The sequence below is a fragment of the Microtus pennsylvanicus genome, chromosome 3 (genome assembly GCF_037038515.1).
Source record: "Microtus pennsylvanicus isolate mMicPen1 chromosome 3, mMicPen1.hap1, whole genome shotgun sequence".
Lineage (NCBI taxonomy): Eukaryota > Metazoa > Chordata > Mammalia > Rodentia > Cricetidae > Microtus > Microtus pennsylvanicus.
In genome coordinates, this window is record NC_134581.1 from 15,243,742 (window position 1) to 15,271,725 (window position 27,984).

A 27,984-nucleotide genomic window follows, 5' to 3' on the forward strand; every position below is an offset into this window, starting at 1 on the left:
ATATTCTTGGGAGTGTGGGAGTGGGAGGAGCTGGCACCACTCAAGGAACCTCTCCATGGAGAGATGGTCAGCGAGTCTGAGTCTTCCCATATTCCTGCCCCTAGCCCAGTTGAAAGCAAAACACACACCAGGATACAGGAAGTTTAGAAAACTGCCTTTATTCTATTAGTTGGAAAAATTAACTGGTACAGAAAAAAAGTTTAGTCAGCTGGAGAGAAGAGAAAGCCTCCCTGGCCACCCTTAAGAACTGGTGGCTCCTCTGGGAGGCACCTTGGATACAGTGTGGAGAAAGGAGCACTGTGATTTAGAGCCAGACCCTGCAGTCCAGGGGAGAAAGGCTTTGCCACCTCCAAGGTGTAACTGCCTCAGGCGTGAAACCAAATTCCTATTTACTTAGTCCAGTCTGGAAAGGGGTACTGGGATGATAATATAGGGCTAAATAGGGGGAGATATGGCCATATTTTATCAGAGAAAGTGACAAAATGGTTGTTTTAAAAATGAATTTTCCATCTGACTTTATTTCCAAATACACTTTCTTTAAAAAAAAAAAAAAAAAACCAAAAAGCACAATACACTTTCTGTGGGAATGACAAATATCAGTATTGGAAATCCAATTATACAAAAAATACTACATCTAGTCTGGGGTAGATATATTTATTTTTGGTAACATACATTAAGTGGCACTAATTACACAGTAACTATAAGGTAACTAACATGAGACCACAGAACTGTGACTCTGCCACAGCTTCGTGGACTTGGGCCTTTCTGGCTGAGCAAGTTTTCAAAAAACTGGATGCCTTCCCCAGAGCTCTGCCATGGGGTCTGCGGAGAAAAGCTCTGGGAGCAGTCGGTGACTCGACCAGAGTTCTTGCAGCTGACAGAGGAGAGGCAGGACATGTTAGTTATAAAGTAGTTACAGCCTAATTCACAAAAGTTACCAACTGTTTCTCTTTCTAGAAAGAAGCAAGAAGTTAAGAAATTCTTTGATGTAGCGCCTGGTGTCAGGTGGAGTGCAGAGAGAGCTGTTAGAGCAGTGTCAGAAAGACCCTGGCTGGTCAGACAGGTTGGACATCATTAATAATCATGGTTGGCTTCTAAATACTGGTAGCAAGATGACTTCTGATTTGTAATCTTAGGTAAATTATAGATAAATGAAAAGGCCAGTAATCATACACTAAGATTAATAAACAGCACTTCAAAATTAACCGCGTGAGGGCTGTGCTTGCACAAGGCTTCACAAAATGAGGCACCCAGATTTTTTCTTCCCACGTCTGGCTTGCAGAGCAGCTCTCGTGGCCATTTCAAAAACCTCTCTCACTCCATCTTTGGTCTTTGCTGAACACTCCATGTACCCAAAAGCGCCAATTCTGTTTGCCATATCTCTGCCTTCTTCAGGTTTTACCGGCTCCTAGAAGAAAGAGAGAGTGCTTAAGTTTTACTTATGAAAACATGGAGCATTTAAGACTGTTTTTCCAACTATTTTGTTTGAGATAGGGTCTCATTACGTTGCTGACCTGGTGATTCTCTTGTCTCAACAGCTGGGACTAAAGGAACACTGCAACACTCTTGGCTGAAAAAAGAGTTAAATCAATCCAGATTTAAACTGTTTTATAAAAGTCTCAAATTTATATTTACACCCTGAAACTAGTATGTCTATTAAACCTACTTTTTTTTTTTATTGTAGGCAGAGAGAGGAGGTCAGAAAAACTGGGAGATTTTTGAGTAAGGAAATCCAGAGCAAGTAATAACTGTTTCTGTCATACACTGGTGCTAGGCAAGCCACTGAACTGTACTCCCAGCCCAAGAACAGTTTATTGAGTACATTGCACGGGAACAACAAGTTAGGTAATAAAAGCTCTTACTGCCTGTCAATCTGTACAGAGACCGAATACCCATGAATGGCTATGCCTGCCATGACACTGAGGTGAGGAGTGGACACCTGGTTTCTTTGGGTTAAAGACACTCACTAAATACTCCTCCTTCACCAGAGAAGCTCTGACATTAGAGCACCTGGTACTTGAAAAGTCAAGATTTGTTTTTTTACAATGGAATTTGGAATTTCTGTCTGGACTAATAACTACCTTTAGGATTTCCCGATCCTTTGGTCACTGGAGAGGGAAAGGAAGTGTCTGCATCTAAAGGAGTAACTATTGCTGGGATGGCTCCTTTCCAGGGTGGCTCTCCTTAGAACATGGCTAAGAGACATCCAACCTCAGTGAGTAAGGAGACCTAGGGAATCCCCTTTGTCAGGCCCCTGCCAATCAAGGTTGGACAGGCAGAAAGAAAAGAACTTCTGGAATTCTAAAACAATATGGTTTATGAGGGTTTATTCTGGGTGATAAAGTTTTAAGACTACTATAGGGAAGCTAGGTGTGGTGGTGCATGCCTTTCATCCCAGCACCCAGGAGACAGAGAGGTAATTCTGAATTCCAGGCCAGCTAATGAGACCCTGTACACTTGAGCTCCCCCTGCCCCCATACATACCTGCTTCATTTTGGCTAACTCCCGCCTTGTGTGCTCATCATTCCGAAGATCCTTCTTGTTCCCAACCAGGATGATGGGCACATTGGGACAGAAATGCTTGACTTCTGGAGTCCATTTTTCTGGGATGTTTTCTGAAAGAGAAAATGCACAAAATCTGAGAATAAATTCTAATCCAATTTTGAAGAACTCCAAGAATCCTAATTAAACTATAAGGACATTTCTTTTTTCATTTTTGTTTCAAAAGCACATTGGGGGCTGACAAGACCACTTAGCAGGTAAAGGTGCTTGCCACCTACTGGAACCCAAGTGGTAGAAGACAACTGTCTCTTGCTTACTGTCCTCAGACCTTCATGTGCACCTTGGCAAGTACATTTGTGTACACCCACACCCCACACTTAAACATTTTGGGTCTTATATAATGTAAAAAAAATCTATTAATCTCAAAATTATAGAAAAAGGCAAAATCAGATGGTGGCAATACACATTTTTAATACTAGCACTCAGGAAGCAGAGGCAGGAGAATCTCTAAGTTTGAGGCCAGCCTGGTCTACAAAGCAAGTCCCAAAAGCCAGGGCTACACCACAGAGAAACCCTGTGTCAAACAACAACAAAAACCCCCACACCAAAAAAATTCTGTCCCACAGATTATGCCTGTCATTGCTGGTAGAAAGATCATAGTAGCCATGGTCATGTTCTTTCCACCCTGCTCTTGAATCTTGTCGAGGTTTGAATAGGAATGGCCCCCACAGACTGAAGAGTCTGAATATTTGGCCTAAAGGGAGTGGCACTATTAGGAGGTGTGGTCGTGTTAGAGTAGTGTGGTCCTGCTGGAGCAGTTCATCACTGTGGAGAAAAGCTTTGAGGTTTTGTGTGTTCAAGGTTGGCCTACTGTGACACAGAACTATCAGCTTCTTTGCTGGCACCATGTCAGCCTGCATGCCACCATAATTCCTGCAATGGTAATAATGGACATGACCACTGGGTTTTGGTGGCGCACACCTTTAATTCTGGCACTCTGGAGAGAAAAGCAGGCAGATCCCTGTAGGTTCTGGCCTACAGAGCAAGTTCCAGGATAGTCAAGGCTCTGTTACCCAGAGAAACCCTATCTCGAAAATCAAAAGTACTATGAAGAGATACAGGCAGCCAAAAGCTTTGCCCAATTTTGGTCCTAGATCCACCACTGCATTAGAGACCTTTTACATTTAGTTATCCAGTGTGCACAGGTCACTCTGCCATTTCAGTGTTGAGTTCAGAGGACAATTTGCAGGTGTGGTTTGCTGCTTTTACCACTTAATAACCAGGGATTGAACTCACGTCCTCAGGCTGGGTAGCAAGCACTTTTACCATCTATGGAATCTCAACCAGACCCAAATTACGCATTTAAACACAATACTTAACCTAGATCTAAGCATGTGGGAGGTCCTGAGATTTAATCTTAGCAGTATGAAAAGACTTTTAAAGGTCTATCACATTTACTCATTTGTTAGTGTGTACCTGTACGGGCACACATGTGCTACACAGTATATCTGTGGTGGTCAGAGAACAGAACAATTTATAAGAATCATTTTTTTCCTATTATGTTATGTTAGGTCTTGGGGACCAAATTAGATCATCAGGCTTGGTAACAGATGTCTCTACTTATTGAGCCACCTCACTGGCCCCCACCACGTGAACATTTCAAGAAAAAAATTAACACCACTTCCAACACACACACACACACACACACACACACACACACACACACACACACACACACACGTGTCAAGAGACTGAGAATAAAATGGAATCCACAAGCCCATGCTCCAATCGCTAGGCTCCAGAACCCTGAGTAAGGCATGTGCCACCACTACCTAGCATGATTCATTTTCTAAAAGAATGTCAGGATATCTGTTTTTCACCACTTGATACCCAAAAAGGACCCCAAAACCTAGATCTTTCCCATTTAAATAGACGGTGAAAACTGACTAGTCTGCAAGGCCGCTCACCTAAACTATCAGGGCTGTCAATGGAGAAGCACATCAGTATAACATCCGTGTCTGGGTAGGAGAGAGGCCTCAGGCGATCATAATCTTCCTGTCCAGCTGTGTCCCACAAAGCCAACTCTACCTGTGATAGGAAAAACAACCACACAAGTGCAATGTTAATATTACCACCCATTTTCAAAAAAAAGGTCACTAACTACATTTACACAAAAGACTGTCCGTCCAAAATAGTAGAAACAGCAATTCATCTTTCTGAGAATCAAATCAAATAACAGGGTATTTAAACAGTATTATTTTATTAAAATGGTATATTTGTTAACAGAATAAAGTGCTACAATTCAAAACGTTCAATTAATAAAATACTGTAGTTTATAAAACCCTACACAAAGAACTAAGGGTAACTCAGCTGAGCTGGGGAAAACAGTCTTCCTGAGAAAAGAATACAACTAGCTATCAATGCCAAACGGTCAGCTCTGAAAACATAAAGTTAACATTAAACAGACTATGTTGTACTTATGTATTTAGAAATACATACACATACACACACAATGAAAAAAGGTCATGGATTTGAACAGCAAGAAGGGGTATATGAGAGTTCAAGGTCTACAGAGTGAGCCAGTTAGGGCTATAAAGAAATTCTATCTTGAAAAACAAAAACAAGCAAAAAGTCTTTTCATCAGGTTCCCAGAAACACTTGCTTCCAAGCACCCATGCAGACTGGGATGGCAATATGCTGCAATGGTGGGTCACCTTCAAAGAATACATTGGCTCTCAGCCCCCAGCCCAGCACTGGGCCACAGGTATGTTAGGCAAGTTGTTCTACCACTGAGCTACATAACCAGTCTCCCATGTGCACTGGCCATGACTTGTGATGTCTCTGCCGCAACCTTCTGAGTAGCTACAACTACAGGCCTGTGCTACCCTACCAGGATTACTTCCTTCTAGGAGGCAGGGTTTTATTCTGCAGCCCATTCTGGCCTCTAACTTGCAGTCTACCTGCCAAGTGCTGGGATTACTTGTGTACGCCATGTGCTAGGCTGGAATACCTTTTTAGTTAGTTTTACTGTAAGAAATAAGATCTAATGCCAGGCGGTGGTGGAACACGCCTTTAATCCCAGCGCTTGAGAAGCAGCGGCAGGTGGATCTCTATGAGTTCGAGGCCAGCCTAGTCTACAAGAGCTAGTTTCAGGCAGGCTTCAAAACTAGAGAAACCCTGTCTCGGAAAACCAAAAAAAAAAAAAAAAAAAAAAAAAAAATCTGATGTACTCCAAAGCTAGCCTCAAACTTTCTACCTGCCAAGTAGAAACATTTGTCATCACATCTGGTTATGTGGTGCTGGAGGTTGAACGGAGGCATTCACTCTACCAGCTGAGCTATAGCCCCGGTTTCATTTACCTACCTATATATATTTATTTGATGAGTAACCTCTTACTAGCTGAGGTTGATCTGGAACTTAAAAAATATTTGTTTTTATATTATGTGTATGAATGTTTTGTGTGTGTGTGTATATACCATCTATGTGCCTGATGCCCATGGACGTGACAGGAATTGAATCTAGGAACTCTGAAAGAACATTTCTTTCTTTTTTGAAAGAAAGCCAGTGTAAAACTAACTGTCCTGGAACTAGCTCTGTAGACCAGGCTGGCCTCGAACTCCACCTGCCTCTGCCTCCCAAGTGCTGGGCTTAAAGGTGTGCACCACCACTGCCTGGCATCCAAAGAGCATGTCCTTTAAAAAAAAAAGTTTGTTTGTTTGTTTGTTTATTTATTTATTTATTATGTTTACAGTATTCTGCTGGCAAGTCAGAAGAGGGCACCAGATCTCATTACAGAAGGTTGTGAGCCACATTGTGGTTGCTGGGAATTGAACTCAGGCCCTCTGGAAGAACAGCCAGTGCTCTTAACCATTGAGCCATCTCTCCAGCCCCCCAAAGAGCATTTCTTTAAGTCCCCAGATCTGAAATTTACTCTGTAGGGTTTCAGACATGAATTACCAAGCCCATCTTGCATTTTCTGTATTGTTTGTGAAATTCTGGAGCTTTAAGAGTGAATCTAACATACTACACACTACTGGGCATTACTGCACACACCTGTAATTATCTCACATTGAAGGTAAGAGGAGGAAAATCCTGAATATTAGACCCCATTTCAGAATGATGAGCCGGGCGATGGTGGCGCACACCTTTAATCCCAGCACTCGGGAGGCAGAGGCAGGCGGATCTCTGTGAGTTCGAGACCAGCCTGGTCTACAGAGCTAGTTCCAGGACAGGCTCCAAAGCCACAGAGAAAAGCTGTCTCGAAAAACCAAAAAAAAAAAAAAAAAAAAAAAAAAAAAGAAATAAGATGGAGCCTAGAAAATCAGGGGTTCAAGAGTGATATCGAAACCAGCCTGAGGTAAATGAAACTGTCTCAAAAACCAACCACTAGTAAATCAACCAACCCAAGTCCCAAAAGAAAAGTGGCAGAGGAAAATGGATTTCTGTTCCTAATATTTTTGCTGCATTGTGTAAAAAAGGCTTATTCAATTAAATAGGTACCTAACATACTAAGATATCAGTTATCATGGAACTTGAACTTACCTGCTTTCCATCCACTTCAATATCTGCCACATAGTTTTCAAACACCGTGGGCACATAAACCTCTGGGAATTGGTCCTTGCTGAAGACTATGAGCAAGCACGTCTTACCACAAGCTCCATCACCAACAATCACCAGTTTCTTTCTGATGGCAGCCATCACTTAAACATAAAACAAAAGGAATTATATAGAATATATAAGAATACATAAGCAGCCTCAGATTACGATACATTTCAGTAGCTGTGGGCGTAGAAAAGGGATCAGGACTATAAGACTTTGTCTCAAATAAAACAAAACACATAAATTATCACAATGAATGATGTAATACTGTAGGATATGGACTGGGCATGGTAATAGATCTAAAAAATTTTGAAGCCAATCTAGTGTACACAGTAAGTTCAGGACAGTCAGAGCTACATAGTAAGCAAAACAAAACAAACAAAAACAATAACAAAACAATCTATCAATCAAGGGACTGTCTCAGTAAAGTGCTTACTGCTCAAGCATGAGGATTTGCACTCAGATCACCAGCATAGAAAAAGCCTGCCAGGAGATAGCAATTTTTATACACTAGCAATGAACCATCAGAAAAATGAATAGTTTTACAGCTTGGCATGGTGGCTCATGCTTGTTATCACAGCACTTGGAAGGCCCAGAGAGGGGGCTTATTTCCAACATAGGGTCTGTTCTAGGCCATCATAAGATATAGTATATGTTATCTCAAAAATAAAAACAAAAATAATTTTTTTTTTTGTGGTTTTTCGAGACAGGGTTTCTCTGTGACTTTGGAGCCTGTCCTGGAACTAGCTCTGTAGACCAGGCTGGTCTCGAACTCACAGAGATCCGCCTCTCTTTGCAAAGCATAATGGGACATGATTTAAACCTGAACGACACTGTACATTCGAGGACTGCAGATGTAGCTCAGAGGTACAACACTTCACTAACATTTTTTAAACCCTGGGTTTATTAATCCCTAGACCACAAAACTACACAAAACCAAAAAGCTTAAGAACAGTTTGAGCATAGTGAAACTCCGTATCAAAACACCAAGAAAGAATATCCAGGTGTGGCAGTACACCCCTGTAATCCTAGCACTTGGAAAGCAGAGATCAGGAGCTCAGAGTCATATTCAGCTACATAGCAAATTTGAATCCAGCCTGGGCTCTATGAGAGCCTGTTTCTAAGACTGTATCAGCAAGAGGCTGGGGTGATGAGACGGCTTAGTTGGTTAAGGTACTTGCCATCAAACATAACAACCGCAGTTTAATTCCTCAGACTCACAGGGTAGTAGGAGAACCAACTTGTCCTCTGACCTCCACACATGTGCCAATGCACACATGTCTATATAATAATGTTTATTATATGAGCCCAGTCTACATTTATCAAAACCTAGCTAGGACTATACTCAATTATACTTGGAATTTCATGCCTCTTAAAATAAAATTTGAGCAGCATTATGACTTAAGGCATAAAGGTGTTTGTAGTTGGGCTGAAAAGACACAGCGGTTAAGAGCACTGGCTGCTCTTACAAAGGACCTAGGTTTAATTCTGAGCACCACATCAGTTCCAGGAGATCTGATGCCATCTTCTGGAAAAGGGTGCCCAGGACCCAGGTGGTAGAAGAAACAAACTAGTGAACCTCCATAAATATGCATGCGCCCACACACATAGTACAACAGCGATCCTGTTCCTGTGGCTGGGCTCCATGTTTGCCACAAGCCTTCAGGATATTCTCAATGCCTAAATGCCTGGTATTCAGGATTTTCTAAAATTACAACACACGCACGCCTTTAATCCCAGCACTCGGGAGGCAGAGGCAGGCGGATCTCTGTGAGTTCGAGACCAGCCTGGTCTACAAGAGCTAGTTCCAGACAGGCTCCAAAACCACAGAGAAACCCTGTCTCGAAAAACCAAAAAAATAAATAAATGAATAAAATAAAATTACAACACAAACATTTCTCTTCCCATTTCCTTTGAAAAAAATTAAAAACTACATTGATTTGTTCATTTATTTGTTGGAGGAAAGGCACACACGTCAGAGAATGGGTGGTAGGCGGTCAGAGAGCAACTTCCAGGAAATTTCTTTGCTACCACGTGGAGCCCAGGAATCAAACTCAGGTTATCAGGCTGGATAGCAACTGCCTCTACTGGCTAAACCATCTTGCCAGCCAAGTCTCCCACCTTTTTACACCAAACACCTTCCCCTACTCACTAGCTAACCTTGAACATTTCTAACTGCCTCAGTGCAAAGAAAGGTCTTTACTGAAAACCTCTTTTCTTTCCTCAGAAAGAAGCACCCTACTTACCCATTCGATTTTTTTCTGGCCCTAAACCAACCCCTTCCCAATTATGTGTTGCCGCAAATTATGTGCTGCACGCCTTAGATCTCTCTTGGAGCTTGTATCATAAAACCACGTCTGAGCCAGGCATAGTCATGAATGACTTCAATCCCAGCACTAAGGAGGCAGAAGCAGGTGGATCTCTGAGTTTGAGGCCAGCAAGTTCCAGGATAGCCAAGGCTGTTACATAGAGAAACTATCTCAAACAAAACAAAACAAAGCAAAGACAATGAAAAACCGGGGCTAGGGACAGTTCAGTTGGGTTGGTAAAGTGTTTGCCTGCCTGGAGTTGATCTCCAGAACCCACATTAAAAATGCCAGATGTTGCCAGGCGGCAGTAGAACACGCCTTTAATCCCAGCATTTGGGAGGCAGAGGCAGATGGATCTCTGTTAGTTCAAGACCAGCCTGGTCTACAAGACCTAGTCCCAGGACAGGCTCCAAAGCTACAGAGAAACCCTGTATATCAAAACAAACAACAACAAAGCCAGATGTGGTGGCACACTTTTTTAAGTAGCACTGGAGAGGTGGTGGCAGAAAGATCCCCTGGGCTCATTAAGCGGGACTACTTGCTACTTGGTATATTCCAGGCCAGGGAGAGGCTCTGACTCTCTGACACACACACTAAGTGCAGTGTGGGTGTTTCCCCCCGCCTTTTTTTTTTTTGAGATGGGGTTTCTCTGAATCGTGCTATCCTGGAACTCACTCTATAGACTAGGCTCAAACTCACAAAGATCCACCTGCCTCTGCCTCCCAAGTACTGGGTGGGATTAAAGGTGAGCCACTATTGCCTGGCTAAAAGTTGGCATCTTAATTATTTTTGAGGATTTATTATTTATTATGTATACAACATTCCTTCCATGTATGCCTGTAAGCCAGAAGAGGACACCAGATCTCATTATAGGTGGCTATGAGCCACCATGTAGTTCCTGGGAATTGAACTCAGGCACTCTGCAAGAGCAGTCAGTGCTCTTAACCACTGAACCATCTCTCCAGCCCCTAAAAGTTGGTATTTTTAAAAAGGGATATGATAGATGGTTTGCCAACTTGACACATACTATAGTCTTTTTAAAGGAGGGAACCTTAATTGAGAAAATGCATTTTCTTTTTTGAAAGAACATACCCATTTTTTAAAAAATTGATTTTATTGAGTTAGACATTTTTCTCTGCTCCCCTCCCCTCTACCCTTCCCATGGTTCCCATGCTCCCAATTTACTCAGAAGATCTTGTCTTTTTCTGCTTCCCATATAGATTAGAACCACGTATGTCTCTCTTAGGGTCCTCATTGTGGTCTAGGTTCTCTGGGATTGTGAACTGTAGGCTAACCAGCCACTTATGAGTGAGTACATATGGTATTTGTCTTTCTGTGTCTTAGTTACCTCACCCAATATGTTTTCTAGATCCATCCATTTGCCTGCAAATTTCAAGATGTCATTTTTTTTCTTCTGTGTACAATTCCATTGTGTAAATGCACCACATTTTCCTTATCCATTCTTTGGTTGAGAGGCATGAAAAAAATGCATCTTCTTAGTGATTGATGGGAAAGACCCAGTCCATGGTGTGTAGGTTCATAGCATACAGAGGGGAATCCCACATCAATGGTGGGTAATGGTGTCCCTGGGCTGGTAGTTCTAAGTTCTATAAGAACCACATGAGCAAGCCAGTAAGTAGTATTCCTTCATGATCTCTGCATCAGTTCCTATCTCCAGGTTCTTGTCCTGACTACCTTCAATGATGAACCATGATGTGGAAGTATAAGCCAAATAGACCCTTTCTTCCCCACCCTGCTTTGTTCATGGTGTTTCATCACAGCAACAGCAACAATAACTAAGATAGTGAGGCAGGACTATAAGGCCGGGCACTTAGGAGGAGAAACTAGAAGAATCAAAAGCTCACGGTCATCCCTGGCTATACAGCAATGGATGAATGAAACACAACTTTAAAAAAAAAAAAGCTCAAAAAAAAAAAAGATGGTACAAGATGCAAGGGTTTAAGATGTGTTATATTTCTTTATGCTGTGGAATATTTGTTTAATGATGCAAAGATTTTGGGAGGGGTGCGGTTGGTTTTTTCAAGACAGAGTTTCTCTGTAGCTTTGCAGCCTGTTCTAAAACTTGCTTTGTAGATCCGGATAGCCTCAAACTCACAGAGATCTGCCTGTCTCTGCCTCTTGAGTGCTGGGATTAAAGGCATGCACCACCACCGCCCAGCATTTTTGTTACATTCTTTTATGTTGCATTTGTTTAACTCTGTAAAACTGTTACTTTGCCTATCTAAAATACCCAACTGGTCTAATAAAGGGTTGAACAACCAATAGCTAGGCAGGAGAAAGAAATAGATGGGGCTTAGCAGGTGGAGAAAATAGGAGAAATCTAAGTTAGAGAGGAAGAGCAAGAAAAGGAGGAGAGGAAGATGCTGGGGCCAGCCACCCAGACAGTCATGAAGCAAGAAGGAAAGAAAGTTATATAGATTAAAGAAAGGTAAAAAGCCCAGAGGCAAAACATAGTTAAAGAAAAATGGGATAATTTAAGTTAGAAAAGCTGGCTAGAAACAAGCAACGGTTAGGCCAGGCATTCATAGGTAAGAATAAGCTTCCATGTGTTTATTTGGGAGCTGGGAGGCAGACCCCAAAGCGGGGGGGGGGGGGGGGGACTACACCTTACTGCCCTTGCAGAGAACCAGGATTTGGTTCACAGCACCCACACGGCTACTCTCAGATGTCTGTAACTGCAGTTCCAGGTGATATGAAGTCTTCTTCTGACCTCTGCAAACATCAGGTAGCGCACATCTATAATCTCTACACTTAGTGCAGTGAGAAAATTCAACAGAACTACTGTACTTGGCATGAATTCGAGTAATGGCACCTAAGCTCTGAAGTAATCTTTTGCAAATTAAATAAATAAAAAATAGCACAGTGGCTCACAGCTGCCGGCAATAGAGACTACCATTTGCTAGCACCCACCCAGGATTATCAAAGTCTGCCTAATGGGCTTTATGCAGACGTAAATAACAGGGAAGAACTGCTACAAGTTTTGAGGTTAAAGGGAATGGGACTTAACATACAAGTGAAAGAAAGAGTAGTCAGGTGGTGGTGGTGCACACCTGTAATCCCAGCACTGAGGAGGCAGAAGCAGGCAGATCTCTATGAGTCTGGGGCCAGCCTGGTCTACAGAGCGAGTTCCAGGACAGGTTCCAAAGCACAAAGAAGCCTGCCTTAAAACAGACAGGCAAACAAACAAACCCACAAGTGACTCTACGTAGATCATAATACTTTCTCCTTTTTCCAGATAGGGGTTCTCTATGTAATAGGCTGTTCTAGAATTTACTTATGGAGGTCAGGCTAGCCTCAAACTCAGAGATCCACCTGCCTCTATCTCCCAAGTGCTGGTATTAATGCTTTTTAACACTGACAGCATATCTACCTCTTCAATAAATTTTTAGCCTATTTTTGACATATCAGAAGCCAAAAAAGATATCTAAGGTGGTACTACTACCTATTAATGAATGCATTAAAGACTCTTATTAGCCAGGGCTGAAGAGATGGCTCAGTGGTTAAGAGCACTGCTTGCTCTTCCAGAGGTCCTGAGTTCAATTCCCAGGTGACTCACGACCACCTGGAAAAAGATTTGGCACCCTCTCCTGACCAGCAGACATACATGTAGACAGAAACTGTATACATTACACACACACACACACACACACACACACACACACACACACACACACACGACTCTTTTAGCCAAACATTACCAGCAGGCACAAAATAGTCCTCCAGCCAAGAACAGAAGTGGAAATAATTCACCTGAATTACTATGTCTCTGCAGGATCAAGATGTTTATAATATTTTAGAAAGATAATGAATAAACTTCCAAACAGATAAAATAACCATATCTTTAAAAATTGCTAATTCCAGCACACTTAAGATAATTATAATTTTACCTTATGTATCTTCAAAAGGTTAATTACACGGAAGAAAGTGATGATTACAACAAGCTTTCTACCATTTCTAGACACTTGAACACCACACAAAATGCAAAACAATCTCATTTTTCAAGGGCTAACATTAAAAATTGAGGTATAGGCTGGGCAATGGTGGTGCACACCTTTAATCTCAGCGCTTGGGAGGCAGAGGCTGATGAATCTCAATGAGTTCAAGGCCAGCCTGGTCTAGAGCAAGTTCCAGATAGCCAGGACTATTACACAGAGAAAGCCTGTCTCAAATGCCTCCCTCAAATTTGAGGTTATAACACATATCCTCAAGTATGTGGATATTATTTCAAGTATATAATTCTGAGACTTTATCTCTCAAACATGTAAGCTTAAATTTATACATCTTAGCATTTTCTCTAAATTGAAAGAAAATATACACGATGCTGATGATTATTAGGGAAGCAAAATTTTCAGGGTGGTGGTGGCATACACCTTTAATCTCAGCACTCTGGGAAACAGAGAGATGTTCAAGGTCAGCCTGGTCTACAAAGTGGGTTCAAGGACAGTCAGAGTAGTTACACAGAGAAATCTTGTCTCAAAAAACAAAAGTAAAGTTGCCTAGCCTTCTAGGAATCAAAGCTGAAAAAATTGACAGAAAATTTAAAAATCACAAGACTCAGCTGGGTATGGTGGCACACGCCTTTAATCCCAGCACTTGGGAGGCAGAGACAAGTGGATCTCCAAGTTTGAAGATAGCCAGGTCTACAAAGTTCCAGGACAGCCAGGGCTACACAGAAACACCCTCCCCACACACACCAAAAAGCTGGATATATATACAGTAACACTTCTTCCAAACCTGTTTTTTTTTCTGTGTTAATTTCTTTTAAGATTTATTAATTTTTATTTTATGTGTATGGGTGTTTTACCTGCATGTATTCTGTACTCTGGTGCCCATAGAGGTCAGAAGAGAGCATTGGAATCCTGGAACTCTGAGTTACAGAAGGTTATGAGCCCCAACTGGGCACTAGAAACCAAATTTGGTTTTTCTAGATCAATGGTTCTCAATCTGTGGCTCGTAACCCCCTGGATGAGGGTAGTTGGAGGACCTTTTTACAGGTGTTACATAGCAGATATCCTGTATATCAGATATTTATATTATGATTCATAACAGTAGCAAATTACATTTATGAAGTAGCAAAAAAACAATTTTATGATTAGGGCCAACACAACATAAGGAACTACGTTAAAGGGTTGCAGTATGAGGAAAGTTAAGAACCACCACTTAGAACAGCAAGTGCTCGTAGCAGCCAAGCCATCTCTCAATCCTCCAATGTTAATTTTTTTAGAATTCTTTTTTTTTTGTTGTTGTTTTGTTTTATGTGTAGGAGTGTTCTGCCTATGTGTCTCAATATAATTGGTTGAATTCTGGCAGAGTGTTGTACTACAGATAAGGAAATAACCAAAAATTCTGGAGACATTAATTTCAAGAATTCTAAAACCCACAGCCTAGAATGCCAAAACAATAAAGCATCTATCCTTCTCTGTTGGGTAAGCCCATGCTTAGGGCTACATCCATATTTCAAGGCCTCTCCTCAGCTCCCAACAAAGATCAGGGCCGTTTAGTGCTTTCCCTTAGTACCTCACACTTCTCTCAGCCTCATGTATCATGTTCCTCCAGGGTTTCCTCTGCCAAAATCCATCAACATAAGAACATTATCTGTCTTGTTCACCATTATTGGACAAGTACATAATAGGCAGTACTCAAATAAATCAAACAAATTGTGTGTGTGTGTGTGTGTGTGTGTGTGTGTGTGTGTGTCTGGTGCATGCACTTGAGTGTGTAGGTGCATGAACCTTAAGGATGTTCTCTGCCTTAATTCCTTAAGATGGGGGTCTTTGACTAAACTGGAAGCTCACTGTTTTGGCCAGAACTCCTAGGATCCACCTATCTCTGCCTCCACCTCCCACACCCCCTGCTATGGTTACAGGCTGGCATAGTCATGCCTAGATTTTTTGTCATGGGTGCAAGTCTTCATGCTTCCTGTGCAATCTCTCTTACCCACCGAACCACTTCTCCAGCCATGAACAAACAAAATTTTAGAATCAAACAATCTTTATAAAGCCAATCTATGGCACAACAGCCTTTTAAAATTTATTATAGGTCAGTGAAAAATGCAAAAATAAATTTTTTTTAAAGAAATGCTTATTTTGCTGGGTGTAGTTGTGCAAGCCTTTAATCCCAGCACTTGAGAGGCAGAAGTAGGCAGTCTCTGAGTTTGAGGCCAACCTGGTCTACAAAGCGAGTTCCAGGTAAGCCAGCAATACATTACATATTGAGACCCTGGTTAAAAAAATTATTTTAATGTGTGTGTTCATGTACAAAGGAGCACATGGAGGCCAGGTCAACCTCAGTTGTCATTCCTCAGGAGTCTTACAACTTTGTTTTTAAAACAGGATCTCTTACTGGGTCCTGGAGCTTATCCATTTGGAAAGCCTCACTGCTCACATAGGCCCTGTCTCTCTCTTTCTCCCCAGTGCTGATATTATTTTACGTGGACACTGGGGACTAAGCTAAGGCTTTCTTGTGCAGTGAGCACTTTACTGAGCAAGCTATCTCCCCAGACCCATGGCATATACAGATTTTAAAAAGAAAATGAACTCGGACACTCCTGTAATTCTACAGTAAGGAGGTTGATAACGAGAGATTCAGAGTTTGAGGTCAGCCTGGGATACACAGTAAAACACTGTAAAGTAGGGATAGAGAAATGGCTGAGTTGTTAAGAGTACTGATTGCTCTTCCAGAGGACCCAGGTTTGATTCCAAGCACCCACATGACAGCTCACAACCATTTCAGGTTATCTGGTGTCCTCTTCTGGCATCTGCAGACAAAGCATCAATATATACAAAATATACACATTTTTAAAGACACAGCAAAAATAAATAAATAAACAAACAAATAAATAAATAAATGGAAAACAGTGAGGGGGAACTGCCAAACATGTCTGAATAAGAAAGGTGGTCAGTGACTTAAAAAAAAAAAAAAAAAGAGCCGGGCGGTGGTGGCGCACGCCTTTAATCCCAGCACTTGGGAGGCAGAGGCAGGCGGATCTCTGTGAGTTCGAGACCAGCCTGGTCTACAAGAGCTAGTTCCAGGACAGGCTCCAAAACCACAGAGAAACCCTGTCTCGAAAAACCTAAAAAAAAAAAAAAAAAGACAGACACAAATGACAAATCAGGTGTGGTAGCTCATGCCCACAATGCTGACACTTGAAAGGATAAGGCAGGAGGAACGCCTAGACTTCAAGGTTATTCTGAACTACAATGAGTTCTAGGTCAGCTTGAGTTACTATGTAAGATCCAGTGTTAAGACACAAGTGCAAGACAGGAAATCTTGCAGAAGTCAGAATGAAAAAGTAAAAATAGTGTTAGTAAGCAGTTTAGTAGAGGTGCCTGATCAAACCCGAGTTTGATCACACGGTGGACGGGGAGAATCAACACTCCACAAATTACCCTCTGTGAGTTCCAGGACAGCCAGAGTTATATAAGAGACCCTTTCTTTCTCAAAGATAATAAAAAACAGCCAGGCAGTCATGGTGCACACTTTTAATCCCAGAATTTGGAAGGCAGAGACAGGTGAGACTTTGAGCTAGAGGCCAGCCTGGTCTACAGAGTGAGTTCTAGGATGGCCAGGGCTGCACAAAGAAACCCTGTCTTGAAAAACCAAAAATGGGAATAGAAGCCGAAAATGAAGACTTATTTTCTAGGAACGGGGTCAACTGGTAAAGCACTTGCACTACAAACATGAGAAACATAGTGTGAAGCTTTAATACCCACAAAAAAGGATGACATGATAACACGTGCCCACAGTCAGGAGAAAGGGAAAAATAGGATTCCAGGTGTTTGCTGGCCAGTCAGTGACACCAAATGGAAAGTTCCAATAAGGCAGGGCCCAATGTGGTGACATACACTTAATCCCAGCATTCAGGAAGCAAAGGCAGACAGATCTCTAAATCTGAAGCTAGGCTGAGGTCTACATGGTGAGTATAAAGTCAGCCAGGGCTACACAGTGAGACCTTGTCTAAAATGAAGGAAGGAAAGAAGGAAGGAAGGAAGGAAGGAAGGAAGGAAGGAAGGAAGGAAGGAAGGAAGGAAGGAAAAAAAAAAAAAAAGCAACTAAAGAAACTAAAATCCCTCAATGGACAGGACAGTCTGTTTTCTTCAGATATGTTCCTGCATACTTCCTGTATATAATAGTTTTTTAGTAACCATTTATCAAATAAGTAAAGATAAAACCGCAAACTATCTTTACCACCACCACCACCGGTCATACCATGACAAAAATTTCAAAGTTAACCAAAACCAGCAGCAAGATATGTTTATATGTTTACTGCTAAGCAGATGAACCAGAAAGATCAAGACCAACCTGACCTATACAAGATCCCATCTTAAAAGGAAAGAAAGAAAAAGAAAAAAAAAAGGAAAGAGACAGGACCAGAAAGTTATCTCAGTGGGTGAAGATGACTGCCATCAAGGCTGAACAAACCTAGTTAGGTCCCAGAACCCATATGATGAAAGGAGAGAACCAACTCTTGCATTTTGTCCTCTTACTGCCACATTCTTCCCAAAACCAAACATAAACAAATATAAAAGAAATGGAGCTGGCAAGATGGATCATCAGATAAAGGTCCTTGCTGCCAAGGTTGAAGACCTTAATTCAATCCCTGGTACCCACAAGATTGAAGGAGAGAACTGACTTCCACAGTCATCCTGACACAAAATAAGTAATAGAAAAAAAAAAAAAAAAGAAATCCCCTCAAGATTGGAGGACAAGAGAATCACTAATAGTAATTATTAATAGTGCCCAAATTTCCACAAATTTCTATTAATAATGATACCTCACTATAAGGAAAATAAAATACAGGAAGAAATATTTATTTACATACCTTACAAAGGTACTGAAAACACACAGCTTCTGTGACAGTGGTTGTACAAAGTACCTGGAACTTCTCAGATGCAAGGCTATAAAATTAAGAAAAGTAAGTTCATTTTATAACAACAAAAACAAGGTAAAAAAAAACAGTCTAGACAGGGTTTCTCTATAGTTTTGGAGCCTGTTCTGAAACTTGCTTTCTTTGCTAGTCCTTAACCACTACACAACTACAACCTATCACTTTATGACAGTGTTTGTCAACCTTCCTAATGCTGTGACCCTCTAACTTAATTCCTCATGTTGCAGTGACTCCCAACCATAAAATTGTTTTGTTGCTACTTCATAATTGAACCATAATGTACATATTTCTAGAGATAGAGGCTTGTCAAAGGAGCTGTGACCTGCAGGGTGAAAAGTGCTGCTTTAACACATACCCCCTGCCATCGATTTTGCAGAAGCCCACGGCTTTGGCTTTTCTTTTTTTTTTTGGGGGGGGGGGGTCACTATTGTTATCAATCTCGATTGTTTTGGTTTGTTGCCCAAGCCAAACTACCTTCATCAACCTGAGAGAAACAAAGACTCATCACAATTTTTTTTTTTTCCGAGACAGGGTTTCTCTGTGGTTTTGGAGCCTGTCCTGGAACTAGCTCCTGTAGACCAGGCTGGTCTCGAACTCACAGAGATCCGCCTGCCTCTTTGATCCCAGCCCCAAGTGCTGGGATTAAAGGCGTGCACCACCACCGCCGGGCTAAGACTCATCACAATTATGCAAGCACAGAAAGATGCTCTTGGCACTGGTCTGAAGCTTTGGTAGCTTCAAGAATTCCACCTTTGATGAAATGATTCCCTCAGTGATGATTACATCATTGGTGAGGGTGGTCTTTAGTGCCTCTTGTAAAGCAGTATTAAGGTCATTACACCTCTAGAAGCTTTTCTTGGCTGTAGTGGTGAGATGTGGGTGGTGAAACCAAATACTGAATACACCAAACCTTTTGCTCAACTTAGTGGTATCAAAGGAAAAGCTAATTTCCAGTAAACATCATAAAAATATACCATTTATACTATCCATGACCTTCTCTTAAAAAAAAATTACTGTTAGTCAGGCATGGTGACACATGGCTTTAATCCCAGCAGAAGTGGGCGGATCTCTGAGAGTCCACTGGTGTAAGTGAATTTCAGGACAGCCAGGACTATGCAGAGAAACACTATCTTAGAAAAGAGAAAAAAAACTTTAAAAGTATATTTTTAATTGAAGGCCTGGCATGATGGTACACATCTATACTCCCAAACTCAGGAAGCACAAGCAGGCAGATCTCTGTGAGTCTGAAGCCAGTCTGGTCTACAGAGTGAGTTCCAGGACAGTCAATGATACACAGAAACGGTGTTGGCTGCGTGGTGGTGGAAATGACAAAAATGAAAAGAAAAAAGATTTTTGTTTGAAATAGAATTACATCACCTTCTCCCTTCCATATGCCCCACACACCCTCAAGTTGATAGTTTTTTATTGTTACATACATATGTATGTATATGTATGCACAAATATATAAACACAACCTTCTGAGTCTATTTTTGTTGTTTGTGTGGATAGTTTCAGCGCTGACAACTCTACAATGGACAACCAATAAGGGAGAGGCTAAGTCTCTTTCTCCTAGCAGTCTTAGGTTCTCTGTCTAGGGTATGACCCCAAGAATTTAATTTCTCCCCTTCCATGTTAGCATGTCCATTAATGTTGCCATTAATCTTACTTTTCAAATATAATGCATGCTGTTCTTTTAAAGTAAAATAGATGAATTCTATATACAAATTTCCCCATTTAAGAAAAGGCTTTTTTAAAAACATTCAATTATTGTTTTGGGTCGTGCGGAGGGTCAGAGGATAACTTGGGGAACTCAGTTCTCTTGCATAATATGGTCTCAGGAATTAAACTCAGAGCTCCCGTGGCAGTCATCTTTACTTGCGGAGACACCTCAACTGGTCTATACCCAATGTTTTCTTCTTTTTTGATACAGGGTCTCACTGCATAGACCTGCTTGGCCTGGAAACTCACTACATACAAAGATAGCTTTAAACTCAAGAGCTCCCTCTGTTTCCAAAGTGTTGGGATTCAAGGAGGAAACTACCATACTGGACACACCAAAGTCTCATGACAATACTTTTTCCTTCCCGTTTATTTATTTGTGTATTTGTACAAGCGAACGCTACACATAGAGGTCATAGCATGGCATATGAATGCTGATTCTATTAAATTCCAACATGTGGGTCCCAGGGATAGAACGCCAATTGTCAGGCCTGATGGCATACACTTTGACCTTATTGACGCTGTTATACAAACCTTTTTTTTCTTTTCTTTTTCATAAGTGTTTTGCCTGAAATTATGTATGTACACATGTGTGCCTGGTAACCCCTGGAAGTTAGAAGAGGACACCAGATCTCACTGAACTGGAGTTATGGATGTTTATGAGCAGCCATATGTGTGCAGAGTAGTATGTGCTCTTTCACTGAGTATCTCTAGTGCCCCATTATATAAATCTTTAATCACCTCAAGTTATAAGACTTACAGTGATCACTGTATCTTACCACCTAGACTAGTTAACATTTTAATGACTGGCCTTATCAGATAGCATTTCCTTTTTAAGTTTTATTCATTAATATCAAGGTACTGAAGTTCAACTCAAGGCTCATACTTAATAATCAAGTTCTTTACAAGTGGCCTGTGCTGGCTAGTTTTATGCTAATTTAACACAATCCAGAGTCATCAGAGAAGGGACTCTCAACTGAGAAAATGCTTCCATAAAATTCAGCTGAAGGGCCCAGCAGTGGTGGCGAGAGCCTTTAATCCCAGCACTTGGGAGGCGGAGGCAGGCCTGTGAGTTCAAGGCCAGCCTGGTCTACAAGAGCTAGTTCCTGGACAGGCTCTAAAGCTACAGAGAAACCCTGTCTCGAAAAAAAAAACAAAAACAAACAAACAAAAAAAGGATTCAGCTGAAGGGACCCAGGCAGCAAGGTGGCAATGTCTTTAATCCCAACACTTGGGAGGGAGAGGCAGGCTGTTCTCTTTGAGTTCAAGGCCAACCTGGTCTACAAAGTGACTTCTGGGACAGCCGCAGCAGGCTGTTAGAGAAACCCTGGGGGAAGATGGGATTCAGTAAGCCTTTAAGTTACTTTCTTAATCGGTGGGGTGAGGACACCTCTGGTCTGGTGGTCCTGGGTTCTCTAAGAAAGCAGACTTAGCATGCCAGTAAGTAGCCCTTCTCCACAGCCTCTGCATTAGCCCCTGCCTCCAGGTTCCTGCCCCTTGAGTTCCTGCCTTGGCTTCCCTCAATAGCCTGTGATGTGTAAGCCTTTCTTCCAAATTATTTTTGGATTCCATGTTTCACCACAGCAACAAAAACCCTAAGTCAGGGCTTCTACTCCTTGTTGTTTTCTTCTGAGATAAGATATTACATGTAGCTGAAGCTGGCCTCAAATTTGGAACAATCCTCCTGCTTCAGCCTTCCTGAGAGCTGGGACTGCAGGCATGCATGAAAACTGGTCAGAGGCCGGGCGGTGGTGACACACGCCTTTAATCCCAGCACTTGGGAGGCAGAGGCCAGCCTGGTCTACAGAGCTAGTTCCGGGACGGGCACCAAAGCTACAGAGGAACCCTGTCTCGAAAAACCAAAAAAAAAAAAAAAAAAAAAAAAAAAAGAAGAAAAAAGAAAAGAAAACTGGTCAGAATATTAAAAGTTTTGCTGTTGTTTTAATATATATTAAACATATTAATATAATATGTAAAATATTATATGATATATTACTATATATATAGCCTACATGTATATCTGTGCACCACCTGTATGCCTGATGCCCAGGACCACGTATGTGCTGAAAATCAAATCTGGATCCTCTGCAAAAGCAGTAAGTGCTTTCTAACAGCCCAGCCACCATCATTCCAGTCTGCCAACTTCCCCTCTATCTTAAAAAACAAAAACACAGCCGGGCAGTGGCAGTGCACGCCTTTAATCCCAGCACAGGAGGCGAGGCAGGTAGAGGCCAACCTGGTCTGTGAGTTCGAGGCCAACTTGGTCCACAAGAGCTAGTTCCAGGACAGGCTCCAAAGCTACCTGTCTGGAAAACCAAAAATAAATAAATGAAAAACAAAAACACAACAACAAAAAGGAGTTTTAACTAACTCCACCGAGTATAAAGCCATGCCACTCAGGAGATAAGAGACAGGAAAATCACAAGGTTCTAAGCCAACTTCACAGAAAGCCACAAATAATCACATACATCTGTAATGCCTGAACCAGGAAGATACAGGCAGGAAGATCAAGAAATTTAAGGTCATTCTTGGCTACATAGCCAGTTTTAAGCCAGCCCAGGCTCTATGAGACCCTGTTTCAAAAATTTTTTTCCAGGTATTATTCCTCAACTTCAAAAGAAAACAACAAATATCAGTTAATAACCATGTTACCTCAGAACAATCCCAAAGCCAGACAAGGCTTGGTGGCTCATGTCTATAACCCTAATATTTGTGAGGACTGCCAGGAGTCAAAACGCCAGCCTAGCCAGGCGGTGGTGCCACACGCCTTTAATCCCAGCACTCGGGAGGCAGAGGCAGGCGGATCTCTGAGTTCGAGAACAGCCTGGTCTACAAGAGCTAGATCCAGGACAGGCTCCAAAACCACAGAGAAACCCTGTCTCAAAAAACCAAAACGCCAGCCTAAGCTACACAGTGAGTTCTAGGCCGGCCTAGGCTACAGTGTAAAGGTTCCAAACAAAAAAAGATCAAACCTAAAAACCTAATGGGCATGGTAGCACAGCAGGGTTTTACAGAGAAACCTTCTCTCAAAAAGTAAAACAAATCGCAGTGGGTTTTTGATCCTACTGCATGTACTGGCTTTGGGGGATTCTAGGCAGTTTGGATGCTCACCTCAGGAGACCTGGATAGAGGTGGGCGGTCCTTGGGCTTCCCACAGGTCAGGGAACCCTGATTGCTCTTTGAGCAGATGAGAGAGGGGGACTTGATCAGGGGAGGGGGAGGGAAATGGGAGGCGGTTGCGGGGAGAAGGCAGAAATCCTTAATAAATAAATAAATTAAAAATAAAAAAAAAGTAAAACAAAACAAACCCCAAAAATTTACATCCTAAAGATACTACACAATCTGGCCTCTGCCCATTTCTCTAACCTCATTTTACCTCCCACTATTTCACTAACTGGTTCTTTTCCTCTTACCGTCATTTGAATTTAAGATACTATCATATATAAACCTGAATATATCTACCTACCCCAATAGGGGAAAAGAAACTGTGGTAGCAGACGCTGGTAATTCCAGCACTTGGAAGGTGGACAAAAAGACTGACATGAGTTTAAGCCCAATTTAGCTCTGCTAGCAAGACCCCTTCTCAAAAGATATCCGAACCTTTCTCCCCAAATCAAGTCAGTTTGGTATGAACTGCATATTAGTTACAATTTAATAATCCTGTAGATCATATTTTGATTGCTTAATATAAAAGCGCAGTCAAAAAAATTTTTTTTAAATATTTATTTATTATGTATACAATATTCTGTCTGTGTGTATGTCTGCAGGCCAGAAAAGGGCATCAGACATCATTACAGATGGTTGTGAGCCACCATGTGGTTGCCAGGAATTGAATTCAGGACCTTTGGAAGAGCAGGCAATGCTCTTAACCACTGAGCCATCTCTCCAGCCCAGTCAAAAAAAATTTTAAGTACATCCAGAATCATTTGGAGCAAACACCAATAAACTGAAACCAACACCGAGAATAAACAGCTTTATTGCCCACCTTGTCTTTACTCACAAGATCTACATAATGAGTATACAAACCTTCGCTTAAACACTACAGCACCATAGGTTAAAATGGGTCAAAAACAGTGGTTCCTTGCACTACAGAGACTGAAGCAAGAGTGAGGCCAGCCTGGACTACAGAGTGCCAAGTCAAACAGAACTACATATAAGACTGTCTCAAAAATCGAACTTGAAGCACTTGAAATAGGGATTTTACAGCTGAGCCTCGATGGCATAGGCCTTTAATCCCAGCATTTAGGAGGCAGAGGCAGGCAGATGTGAGTTCAAGGCCAGCCTTGTCTACAAAGCAAGTTCCTGGATGGCCAGGGTTACACAGAGAAACCCTATGGGGGGGAGGGAGGAAGATAGGAGGATTTTACATGAATTGCTAGCTAAACTATTTTTGAAATTTATTGACACAAATAGCTAATGTCACCAAAACATACCAGTAAGATACATGCCTAAATGTTTGTAATGTGGTAGTTCACACCTGCAACCCCAGGACTTAGGAGGGATAAAGAAGAACTGCCACAAGTTTAAGGGCAGTCTGGGCTACACCGTGAGTTTCCAGGCCAGCCTCGCCTATAGAATGAAACTCTTGTCTCATAAAAACAATAAAGACGAGTGGTGGTGCACGCCTTTAATCTCAGCTCTTGGGAGGCAGAGGCAGGCAGATCTCTTTGAGGCCAGCCCGGTCTACAGAGCAAGTTCTAAGACAGTGAGGATTGTAATATAGAGAAACCTTGCCTCGGAAAACCAAAATAGGTAAGTAAATAAATAAATGAATAGATAAATAAATAATAGTAGTAACAAAATACAGTTACATCTAGGCCTAATGGCATAGGCCTATAATCCCAGTTACTGGGGAGACTGAGAAAGATTGAAAGTTCAAGACTAGCCTAGGTTTGCAAAGGAGTTCGTGGTCATATCCTGACAGTGTAATGAGACTATCTCAAAACATAAGTACAATCAGGGTTGGGAATATACTTCAGCAGCAGAGCCCTTGCTGAGTATGTGTAATGCCCTGGGTTCAAGCCTCAGGCTGAGACCAAACAATCTGTTAAATAAATAAACTATACTGAGGGTAACAGTATAGCTAAGCACTAGAATGCTTGACGAGCATCAAAGTTGGGTTCACTTCCCAGTACCACAAAACAGATAAGTAACACACAGTTATCACTAATACTTTGGTGTAATAACTGAGGCCCACTGATTAGGAGCATAAAGAGGAGAGGACATTATTAGGATTCCCCCCCTTTTTGGGGACAGGATTTTGTTATATAGCCCAGGCTGGCCTCAAATCAGCAATCCTCGAGTTCTTCAATTGTAGGTTTGTCACCTGACCCACTTTTTAAATTCAGCATTTATGTATAATTTGTCATCATTGCTAGTAGTTATACTGCAACCGAAATCCATTGATCTCAAATTAGTCTTTCATTGAAGTTAAACAATCTCTTGGCTGCTTAGAACAAGTCAAAGATTAGTTCAACACTCAACCTCCTCCTCCTCTCACTACTTCGACTCCACCCATGGACTAAGAAACACCTGAAGACTTTACTCTTCTAATAATTTACACCCTAGTAAGCCAGGATGAACTTTTAAAAGGAGTTAATGACCGACAAAGAACGAGGACTATGAAAACACTCGAACAAACCAGTCACACATGTGCACACATCACTGCTATTTGCATGCAGACCCTCACCAGTTCCACTTAAATCCAGTCAAAAAGGCCTACAACAGCCTGAAAGCATTCTAGGGGGGCCTCATTATGTTATCTTTGCTAACAGTGAACCCCCAGAGGCTGGGTCCTAGAGAAAAGTAACAAACTCAAAGGCAAGACTAAGCAAGGAAAGGACCATTACAAAAACTTGAAAGTCGTTTAGCAAATGGATTAACCAGCTTCTCCCTAAATATGCAGTTTGCAAGGTGAAGAACAGGAGACAAAACGGGACCCCCTGATTGTAGCTGAGAGTACATGGAGAAAACAGTTCTAGTCCAATATGACCTTCTAAAATTTTAAGTCTTACCAGGATGGTACCCCACACCCCATGATCCCAGGACTATTCAGAAGGCAGAAGCAGGAGCATTGTGAAAATTAGAGGCCAGCTAGATCTACAAAGCAATTTCCAGGGCTCAAGTCAGACCCTGTGTCCGTTTCTCTCAAGTCTTAGGCAAGTGGCTCTCCTGTCATTACTAACCCACTGTTCTCTCTGCGGAGGACTAATAAACCTTTCTCTTGAAAAAAAGGTCCCTGAGCTCAGTCTCCACCCCTACAAATGGAGTCGGCCTATAAATCCTGAAGATTTTTTTCCTGTCTAAAATACCACATCGATGGGGGGATAACGGCAGACTAGATACATTCCTATTCTCTTCTTCCAGGAGATTTCTGGGTAGAGGCTATGTTGAACACTGGACTTTGACTCAAAGTTAGTGTAGGGCTGGAAAGAAGCTCAGAGATATAGCACCTGCTCACTATGCCCCAAGCCCGAGTTTAATTTCAAGCACCAAAGAGGAAAATAAAATAGAAAAAACAAGCTCCATATTTTATGTCCCCAAGAAACATCACTGCTCCACATAAATAGACAAATCCTCAAAACAACTTCTCTGAGAGACTTCATTAGTGAGACCCACCCTTGTATTTTTTAATTAACAATGATACTTGGGTTAAAAGCTCAAAACATTATCACCACCAAACTAGCCATGTGGAAGGTGAAAAGCCATCCACATGGACATACACATTTGGGCATGTGACACTAAGTGGTTGAAAATTCCCACCACATTCAACACCTGAAAGTATAAGCTTTTCCCCCTCCAGGTTTGTCAGGCGACTATAAACTGGATATATATATATATATATATATATATATATATATATATATATTCCAAAAACCACTTACTTCAAAAGAATGTCAGACGACAGAAAGAACCAAATGAATAACCAAAAGGATAAAATTCTCAGGACAATTAGAAAATAAAAGTGGAACCAATTCTGGAACAACAACAAAAAAATTGGTCCCAATTTTCCACTTCATGTTACTGAACATGAATTAAAAAAACAAACCTCAACTCTACATTGGGTGCAAAAAGTGCAATTTCATGAAAACTACCTGAAAAGAGAACCCATCAGTAAGTGATTCTTAATTAGTAGTAACTTTAAGTAGAAATTCATCTATTTTGATGCAACCTCTCCAAATAATTTTTAAAATGTTTTTTCAACTGGAAAATACCTTCCCCCATACAGTCTTAACCTCTAAGATTTCAAAACAATCTTTTACTTACACAATCTCTAAGAAATATGGCACTGAAAACAGAAAATCCACCCAAAGCCTTACTGTCCTCACCCGGTATAAAACAGTGATTAATGATCCACATAAAATGTAAAAGGCAAAATGGAGTTGTAAAAGAGTTTCTTGCCTATTCCAACTCCCGACAGCCACGCGCGCTTCACAGTGGCAGGCTACCCCCAGCGCGGTCGCGGGCCGGCCGAGAGCCCCCGCCCAGCCCGGCACAGCCCTGAGAGGAAGCGACGGGGAGGGCGGGCGGCTAGGGCTCCACCAGGCCCGGCAGGGCGGGGGAAGGGGGACTGGAGGCGGCGGGGCGCGCTTCCGGGGATTGCGCGGGCGGGGCCGCCGCCTCGGGCGCGGGGCGCCAGGTCAGGGGCCGGGGCCAGGGGCTGCCGGCCGAGAGCAGCAGGTGGGGTGCGATCGCGACCAGGCGACGGGCGGGTGGCCGGAAAAGTGCCGGCTGGTCGGGCCCGGAGCCCAGGCGGCTGGAGGGAATGCTCCTGCTCACCTCAAGGCGACGACTCCGAGTCCGGCCTCTTCGCGCTGAGGACGCCTGTCCACGAGTCCGCAAGCTCGGAGACGAAGACCGGCAGCTCCGCGGGAGACGGCGGACTAAGGAGAGAACCGACGGAGGACCGCGGGCGGCGGGCGGGGAGCTCGAGCGAACGAGGGCGGG

The 27,984-nt window shown here is 42.2% G+C and overlaps 1 protein-coding gene across 2 annotated transcripts; it reads right to left on the reverse strand.

Annotated features, from left to right (window-relative positions):
• Positions 1 to 133: 133 nt before the first annotated feature.
• On the reverse strand, positions 134 to 27,959 carry Rhoa (ras homolog family member A). Of its 2 annotated transcripts, XM_075964619.1 has the most exons (6): positions 27,817 to 27,959; positions 18,253 to 18,328; positions 7,045 to 7,202; positions 4,470 to 4,590; positions 2,485 to 2,615; positions 134 to 1,408 (listed from the first exon to the last, which is right to left on the reverse strand). In XM_075964619.1, the coding sequence occupies exons 3-6, from the start codon at positions 7,198 to 7,200 to the stop codon at positions 1,235 to 1,237; spliced, it is 582 nt and encodes a 193-aa protein (XP_075820734.1). In that variant the 5' UTR covers positions 7,201 to 7,202; positions 18,253 to 18,328; positions 27,817 to 27,959; the 3' UTR covers positions 134 to 1,234. The 2 variants fall into 2 exon arrangements, with proteins under 2 accessions (XP_075820734.1, XP_075820735.1); XM_075964620.1 differs by lacking the exon at positions 18,253 to 18,328 and having other exon boundaries at positions 27,817 to 27,956.
• Positions 27,960 to 27,984: the final 25 nt, after the last annotated feature.